The sequence below is a fragment of the Bactrocera tryoni genome, chromosome 5 (assembly GCF_016617805.1).
Source record: "Bactrocera tryoni isolate S06 chromosome 5, CSIRO_BtryS06_freeze2, whole genome shotgun sequence".
Lineage (NCBI taxonomy): Eukaryota > Metazoa > Arthropoda > Insecta > Diptera > Tephritidae > Bactrocera > Bactrocera tryoni.
The window spans coordinates 52,564,814-52,574,050 of NC_052503.1; the positions used below are offsets into that span (position 1 = coordinate 52,564,814).

The window sequence follows — 9,237 nt, forward strand, 5'->3', positions numbered from 1 at the left end:
TCAAACAGTGCGAGTGGAGAAAATCGTCTGCAACGATCGGCCGAGCAGAGTAGCAAGCTAGCAAATACTATATGTATGTATATTACCACCGACACCGTCACCGACAACGTCGCTTTGGCTATGAATCTTTCTTTGCGTTACTTTTCTGTAGCTAGCGCTTTTGCTATAGATTTTACAAAAGTGTATTTTTCTTTTACTTTGTTTGTCCAGTGGTATGTGAGGAATTTGAATGGAATGTAGGCAACAGCGCCATTACTATTGAGCGGCCATCGGATGCAACCAACCTGCTGTCAACGTTGAGTTTGCTTTGTGCAAGTCATATTTGACAGTTGTCATTGTCGCTTATGCTTTACTTCCATTCGTAAAGAACATTTAAATTGGCTTATGTCTTTGCTAAAGTTTCATTCGGAAACGAGATCATTAGATGGCGCTAAGCATAAGGTTTTACAAAAGTTGGTTTACTGCAGTAAAGTTTTATAATTAAAGTTACAAATTTAAGCCCTTTAATGTGTATATTCGCCTAGAAACGAAATAATAATCTAAATAGTTGCAACATTTGCACTTTATTATTTACTAAAGTGATCCTTTGCCGACTGCCTTGCAACTCTGCGTACCAATCAGAAATTCTTTTGCACAGAGTCGCTCTGGAAATTCTCCCAATCGGAATTTTAAAAGCAGCAGCAGAGTCGACGGAGGCAGTGACAGTAAGTCAGTAAATTGTCGCTCAGTAAATAACAAAAATCACAATATACAAGTGTTAAATTCGCGAAAAGAATTTGCAAACAATTTGTAAAAGCTTAATTATATTTAAAAACACATTAAACAGTATTATTAGCACATTACTTTTAAAGTTTATGCGAAAATGGTGTAAACATTGCGTTGAATAAACACAAAATTCCAGTGCACTGAGCAGAAAAATCAATTCTAAAAGCACTAAAACACCGAAGCGCTAGTTAGCAGCAGTGGCAGCGGCATCGGCAGCAAAACATCAGCACCAACGGCAGCTTACCGTGTTAATATGTGAATTTTTGTTAGTGGCTGAAGCAGCGATAGCAAAGCAAAAGAAGACATTGACACCCACGCAGTAACAGAAAATCACTTGCATGGAATTAATGATTGTCTAGTGTGTGGCGGCGTCAAATATATAATCTGGTAAAAACGTTAAAAAAAAGGGTTTGGGTGCGTCGTGTGCGTAAATCAGTTGCAAAGTCAAATTAGTTGAGGGGAAAAATTGCAAAGTGAAGCAAGAGCAAGCAGGTGTGCCGCGCGTGTAAACACATTTATAAATACGTGCTGTTGTATATGCCTTGGCCATATGCAGGTGTAAATGCAAGTGTTGGTGCAGAAGGAAAGTGTGTGAAATTCGGAAAACTCAGGCAGGTTGTCATTCATTCATACAGCCGCACACGCAGCACAAGTCGTTTAGCAGGCGGCGCAATCAACGTAGTCACAAAAAAACGCGAGTCCAGTTGAGTTGGTGCATACTTTGGCGCTGTGCCAAAACCGTAGTCTTTCAAGGTCGTCGGCATTGAAGTGGGCAATAACTAAAGCAAACGTTAGCCGTAAACTTGTAGTAAGCGTAAATCTGCAAAAGTTATTTGTACGGCAAGTCAACGACGTCGTAAGGTTTATTGGTTTGTGGTGACAGACGTTTATATTATAACACTGTAGTATGGCTATTAGTTTTGAGAAGCACCGCGCACAAATTGTAGCTGCTTGGAACGATGTGCTAGACGATAAAAGCAGCACTAACTGGTGAGTTTGAGCTTGTTGTTTTTGATTTTTGCTTTTGCTACCGTCAAAAAAGTTTCAACTTCCAGGAAAGTACTTGAAAATTGTGAGCCATGAAATTTGGTTCAGTATGCATTTCCAGATTTACCTTTTCTTAAATGCTGTAACAGTTAAACAAACCGTTAGACATTCACTTAATTTGTAATTAAATTACGGTCCAATTTAGAGTTTCAAAGCGCTTCAACGCCTTTCACTTGTCTTTTGTTAAATCTTGCATAAATATTTACTTTGTGACGAACGCTTTTAATTGTTTAAATACTGTAAATATGTTTGTGCTGTATATGTGCTATACTTGTACGTGCATATTTGCTATACAAGTATATGGGTGTATGCATGGATATGCTACTCATTTAAAAAATATGCAAGAAAACCGGAAAGGTGTAAAAAGCAATAAACAGTCATTCATTTCAACTTGATTTTTATATTGCAGCTGGTGGTTGTAATAAAATCAACTTAAGTTTGAAATTTTTTTTCATGAACATAAGCTTGCTTTAATAAAAAATAAGTACATTTGTGTTTCTGACTATATAACTTTGTCGCAAAATCCAGCACAATTCCGATTTCTTTGGCGCCGCGATTTGAAGATACCGTTGGAAAGAGGAAGTCCTCCTGATTAAAAAATATACAGGGTTATAGGTACCGCAAACGCTTAGTTTACGAGATATTCGACCTTAAAGTTCAAAAATTCCCAAAATTCGAACATTTCAACAAGAGTAATCGGAATCGTGCCCAAAATTTTGTATACGACTTTATAGTTTTTGTGTTATTTTAAAAAATGTAAAAACTCCTTTACTGTTTTTGAAACAATATTTTAGCTTTAGGTAGGACTGTTGTGCTCAGGAGAAGCCATAAAACCAAATTTGTTGTTAATTAAAATGATTGTATGTGCATCTGTGCTATTAGAAACAACCCTTACTTTTGGCTAGAATGTTTTCATACCCATTACAACAACAAAAACAACAAATTAAAGTTTTTAAATTTAAATTATTTGTAATAAATTTTAGTAACTTAATTAGATAATTTATTATTCAAATGATTTCTTCCTATAGAAACTCAATACTACTCTTTGTAATTATTTCACCTAGTTTCAAACAATTTTTACATATTCATGTTGCAGCAAGATTCCACTCCCAAACACAATATGAATCTCTTTTGGAATGTGTGAAAAAATCACTGACTAGCACTTTCTGGCAAACAGTAAAAAAACTGTTACTTATGACAATGACTACTAAATGACCCCCATGTTGCAAGTTGCAACAGCAGTAAATTCACTAACGAATAGAGTTTCGTAAAAGCGTTCGTATATACATATGTATGTATGTATGCATGCTCATATGTTTAGGAATACACTTTGCACTTGTTAAGACATATGTACGTATATAACACCGTATGTTTTATGTAACCATTCACACAAATTCATGTACGTGTACATACATGTACATACCTATGTATGTACATATGTATTTTATGTGCATTTCTGCCATAATATGCCATGTGAAAGTCAGCCGAGTTTTAATTAACTCTCCTAACTGTTGAGTTGTGAATTTGAAATTTCCTATGCACATTTTTTCAGCGACTTCAATGCATTCTGTGCCCTCAATTTTTCATTAGTAGTTACTAACATTCACTACTACGTTGAGTTTCCTGTACTAAATGCCTAATGCCTCGTGTGTTAACTGCATTCGAGTTGCTGCACAAAAATTTAATTATGACACAATTAATGTCAACTCGGTGTATGCGATTGTATGCCTTTATGCCCTTTGAGTGGTGGTTGCTTGCCAGTGGGCACTTGGCTTAGTCGTTTAAGATAATTTTATATTTTTATTTCACTGCTTTTCCATACTTACAAATACACGTTTTTATATAAAATATATACAAACATGCACACATACATATGTACATATACATATGTGGGTGCTCAATAATATGTGCAATTTGCTCTTCCGCAGGTCACTTTATGGCTACGAAGGTCAAACGAATGAACTGAAAGTTGTGGGCAGTGGCGAAGGTGGCGTGGAGGAGCTGTGCGAGGATCTGAATAGCGGCAAAATTATGTACGCTTTTGTGCGTATTGAAGATCCGAAGACGGGTTTAAAAAAGTTTTTACTAATCAATTGGCAGGTGAGTAATAAAACCGTTAAGAACACAGTGAAGGCATTATCTGAGCGTTATTTGTTAATACAAAAGAAAAAAATCCAAATTTTGATTGCACCGAATCTCAAGTAAAAAGGTTTCAAACAAGAAGTTGATTTTGATTGGTCAGTTTGAACAATTATCATCGTTTTTTTCTAAAGTATAGAGCCGCTCCCCAAGTCTGAATTCGCTAACCGGTAGTGCTTGGCTTGGGTACAAGATACATAGACAAAAAAGACACGACAGTAAGGTCTAAGTAACTGGAACGGACTCGGATTTTTAACCGACCAAAGGTTATTCCTTAATTACACCGATCTGAGTACGGAAGCAAATAACTTCAGACCCTTACTGTACTGTACTGTATTAATAAGCATGAAAATACTTTGTAAACAACGATGACGCCCGACATCGTGGCGATAAGCTTATCTTTTACAATAAATGTTTTATTTATTCCCTTTGCCATATCTTATCGAAACTTGAGGTTGGATTTATTGGGAATAAACACTTTAATCACTCCGTTACTTTTTTGATTAACGTATTCTTTGTTTTTTTTTTGCATTGCTTGCAGGGCGAGGGCGCGCCAGTGCTGCGGAAGGGCACTTGTGCCAATCACATACACGATGTTGCTAAGTTGCTGTCCGGCGCACATTTAACGATAAATGCACGCAATGAAGACGATATCGATGTGGAGCGTTTGCTTAAGAAATTGAGCGCCGTTAGCTCTACGTATAGTTTCAAAGAGCCGCGCGGTGTGCAGGATGAGCAGAAGACTCCGGTGGGCACAAATTACACACGCGTCATACCCACAAAGGAGCTAAATCCCAGTGTGATGCAGGACTTCTGGAAGAAGGAGGAGGAAGAGGAGAAACGTCGCTTAGCGGCCGAAAAGGAAGCGAAGCGGCAGCAGCTGCTCAAGCTTGAGCAGGAACAACGCGCACGCGAAGAGAAGGAGCATTTGGAACGAGAGAAGAAAGTGATTAGCACGTCTAAGCTGCAACCGGCGCATGTGCCGATCAAAACGTAGGTCACAGCGAAACAATATTCCTTTTTGAGTTTATAATTTTCTTTTTATATGCATTCCAGTTCACCTCAACCACTTAGTCCCGAGAAGACTGTTGCCAGTAACTTCAATGTCGGCATAACTGAAGCAGAACGCATGCGCCAACAGCGCAATCAAGAGGCGCGAGAACTCATCGGTTCGCGTGTCATTGCCGCCAAAGCGATTTTCACACAAAACACCAGTCAAGGCCAGTTGCAAACCAAGTAATCTTTCTCTCTCAAAGACTTGAAGAAAGCTTTTATTTATTTACTGTATATCTTTGTTTTCACAGATTAAATACCGCACCACCTGCCAAACCTGCGCGCACATCCATCGCGCAACGCATTAACGCCTTCAATCAGCCACAGGCCGCTGAACCGGAGCCGCGCAAACCCTCGCCTACACCCGGTAAAGTTGCGCTGTCGAAATTCGAGGATGTCGGCGCTGTTAACAACACACAACAACCACAGCAACATGAGCAACAACAAATGCAGCAGCACCAACCTGCTGTGCACACCAGCACACAACGTGCGCTCTCACCGGCCACAGTCACCGTGCACACATCCACACTAACGCCAACACATGTGGCAATCGCACCTGTTACCGTTGGCGCTGTGGCAGCCGCAGTGGCACCTGCATTGGCCACAAACGCACTGGAAGAGGAGCAACCTGTCAAACCAGAAATTACCGCCATTGCCAATAATGATGATGTGCCCTCGGCAGCTGACGATTATGCTGCCGAAAATGAGGAGCAATATTCCACCATAAAGCGTTCGCCGCACAGCAAATCGAATTCACTGCAATCGCCAGAGACTTCGTCGTCTAATGCGACCGATACGGCCGTCTATCAGGATCAAGATGATGAGGGTGAAGAGCTCGAGGAGGAGGAGGTTGTGCGCACAAAGGTGTCGGTGACGGTGCAACAGCCACAGTCGGTAAAGAATGGTCTGAGCAGCGCTCTGGACAGAAACGATTGTAAGCGCTTGACGTTTTAGTTAATTGCTTATGTCTAAATTTGATTACATTTACTCCCTTGCTTGCAGTGACTGATTTGGTTAACGAAGATGACTTTATTTGTCAGGAGTCACTGGGCGATGTTGGGCTGAAAGCAAGAGCTTTATACGATTATCAAGCAGGTGTGTAAATAATCTCTTTATTTAAGCTTAGAAGAGGTACATGTTGTCGACACTAAGACAGAGGCAAACGTAAGGTAATCTCTTCCCAGTGCATGAAGGACTGAGGTGGGCAAATACCACTGGCTCTTCTTCCAAGCGAGTCGCAGGATCACGCATACCTATGGTATTCCAAGTCTTTGCTATAAGTCGGTGCGTAGAGATAAACCTTCAACGTAACTATCGCAATGAACCTATAGTTATACTTAGCGACAGTCAAGCGGCACTAAAAGCAATCTCCGCATACGAGATCAAATTGGGCTATTGGTGAATGAGTGTACCTTATGGGTGGCCGGTCACAAAGGTATAGGAAATGAACTGGGCGATGAGCTCGCCCGTTCCACAGCATCTACCAACATGATAGGACCCGAATCGTTCATTGTGGTTGGTACCAATATCATAAAGGAGCTGCTGTGCAAGGTTGAAGAAGTGGGTAGGGAGGGGTAATGACAAAATCTTCATGGCATGCGCCATGCCAAGTTGCTAATGAATAGTTGAAACATCAAAAGGTTTAAATATGCAATCAACCACCCAAGGCACAAACTCAGGCTACTTGTTGCCTTCTAAACTGGCCTTTGCAAGCTCAAGAAGCACTTACAAAACATGGTCTTAGTTTCTTGTGCGAATTGCCGGTTCTGCGACATGGAACAAAGAACTCCAGAGAACCTGCTAATTGACTGCACAGCATTCTGTAGGCGCAATAGACTTGGTCGCGGTGCTATCATCGTTTATTTATCTAATCTAAAATAATCTAAGCTTAACTAAATTAAGCCTTATTAAGAACCGTTTTTAGTTTAAGCCCATTTAAATGTTTTGCTTGACCAATCCAAGTCTTGTTGATTGCGATCTCTGCAGAGAGGAAGGTCTCTTGTAAGGTTTTGAAAGCTTTCCCTTTCTATGGGACCTTTTTCCTTAGGATTTAGAAGATATTGTGTATCCTTAAGTGGTCCTTTCAGACAGACATTAAGATCTACCTTTCTGGTTTTCTGCGTTTTTTTTAGCATCAATTGCTCCCAGTATTTGGTATTAACTTTGCTTAATTTTTTTAACCCAACAGCCGACGAATCCGAAATTACTTTCGATCCGGGCGATATCATCACGCACATCGATCAGATCGATGAAGGCTGGTGGCAAGGGCTCGGACCCGATGGAACTTATGGACTGTTTCCGGCAAATTATGTCGAAATTATTAACTAAAGAAAAAGGGAATTAATTATATACATACAAACAAACAATAATTGCGTAGAAAAAACAAAAAAAAAAATTGATGAACAAAAATTTACAGTTTTTCTTATACTTTTACAAATGCGAATAACAACAAATGCAACAAGAGAATTAAAAAACCAATTAAAATAAATTAAAAAACAATAAAATCTCACCAAAAATTAAAACATTTAATAACAATTAAGCAACTATAATCACCATTGCCGCGCCCTAAATACAACAACAGCAACAACATTAAGCACAGCACAATTAATGAAATTTCAACTGAAGCGGTTTAGAAACTCCTAATACTACTGAAGCAATTGAATTCTTATGCATTTTTATAGCAACATACATACAATTATATATACATCTAGTATATAGTATATATTGATGAGCGCCAACTATTGACTGCAAACAAAAATAAAAACAACAAAAAATTACAATTATCGAATTGAAGTGGAGACCAACGGCTGCGCTGCACTGCAAACACGCAAGTTTTTCCGAATCAAATTAAATAAATACTTGCATTAGTACGAAATTGTTCAAACATAAGCAAATTTTACGCACTCACACATACATACACACACCCATATATGGTATATAAAATTTTTGATGCATTTTTAAACAATTTTTCTATACTACATTAAAAAAGAGTAAAAGTAATGAAAATAAAAAATATAAGCCTAGAAAAAATTCCAAAAACAAAAACTATTAAAACCAAGTATTAAAATGTTAAATATAATTTGTTCGAACTGTAAGCGAAAATTATTAAAAAAAATAAAAAAAAAAATATTATTTAAAACAATATAAAACTATTAGTGCCAAGCTGTATAAAAACGACACACACACATACATACAGATATTGTAGACGACTGCGTTCAGTAAACGAGATTATAATATTTAAATTTTACGTGAAATACACTATGTTACGGCGCGTATTTACAGATTTCGTAAATTTGTTGCCTAAATGTTAAAAAGTGAGTAACGCATAAATTTATAAAAACATTTGTGTTTGTTGTGTTAAGCTAGAAAGACAGTTACATTTTGTTGGTGTTGTAGATTTTCTGCTTTCTTAGTAATTTTCTAATTTATTAATCAATTCAAAATCAATGTTGTATGTATTTGCATGTGTTTGTTAACAAAAAAGTTTTCAATATTTTTAATATTTGTTCATGTTACTTTAAAAACGACTTAAAATTTTAATTTGAGCTAAGAAAATAAATTGTTTTAATATCAAACGAAATTTATAAACATGTGAATATAAGATATAAATTAAAAAATTTAATTAAAATTGAAGAAACAAAGAATTCTTAAATACAAAATTAATTAAAATAGTTTTCATATTTAAATTTAAAAAATTATTAATTAAAATTCTAGAAACCAAAAAAAATCTAAATCACGTATATTTTTTTTAGTTTACTTATTTTATGAAATCAAAAAAAATTTAAATACAAAAAGTGTAATTACTAAATGTTTTTAATTAAATTAATTTTACCAAAAAAAAATTCAATCTTTATATTTCTTTATAGGTATATTTTCTTAATTAAAAATGTATAACCAATTTATTAATTAATTTTTTTTATTAATTTCACTTTTTTATAATTAAAATTTTTTTGATTTAAAATTCAAGAAACCAAAAAAGTTCTTTAATAACGATTATATCTTTTAGGTACATTTTTTTTTAAATTATTGAAACACAAAAATTATAATTATTAAAAATTTCTAATTAAATTAATTTATAACAAAAAAAAAACTGCAATAAAAGTTTAATTATTTTCTTCATATACATATTTTCTTAATTAAAAATGTATAACCAATTTATTAATTAATTTTTTATAATTAAATGTTAATTAAAATTTTTTTGATTTCTTAAAAAAAATTAAATTAATTGAGAAA

At 36.1% G+C, this 9,237-nt stretch overlaps 1 protein-coding gene across 1 annotated transcript; it reads left to right on the forward strand.

The window, feature by feature from the left end:
• The first annotated feature begins 701 nt into the window (after window positions 1-701).
• On the forward strand, window positions 702-8,013 carry LOC120777452 (drebrin-like protein). The gene is made up of 7 exons (XM_040108771.1): window positions 702-1,755; window positions 3,741-3,912; window positions 4,493-4,944; window positions 5,008-5,187; window positions 5,256-5,938; window positions 6,007-6,099; window positions 7,193-8,013. The coding sequence occupies exons 1-7, from the start codon at window positions 1,673-1,675 to the stop codon at window positions 7,330-7,332; spliced, it is 1,803 nt and encodes a 600-aa protein (XP_039964705.1). The 5' UTR covers window positions 702-1,672; the 3' UTR covers window positions 7,333-8,013.
• The last annotated feature ends 1,224 nt before the right edge of the window (window positions 8,014-9,237 follow it).

Excerpts from the sequence above, each read along its gene's own strand:
- LOC120777452 (XM_040108771.1), top strand. The coding sequence starts at position 1,673 with ATGGCTATTAGTTTTGAGAAGCACCGCGCACAAATTGTAGCTGCTTGG. Across the intron at positions 3,913-4,492 it reads TTTTACTAATCAATTGGCAG|GGCGAGGGCGCGCCAGTGCT; the intron begins GTGAGTAATAAA and ends CATTGCTTGCAG. Across the intron at positions 5,939-6,006 it reads CGCTCTGGACAGAAACGATT|TGACTGATTTGGTTAACGAA; the intron begins GTAAGCGCTTGA and ends CCTTGCTTGCAG.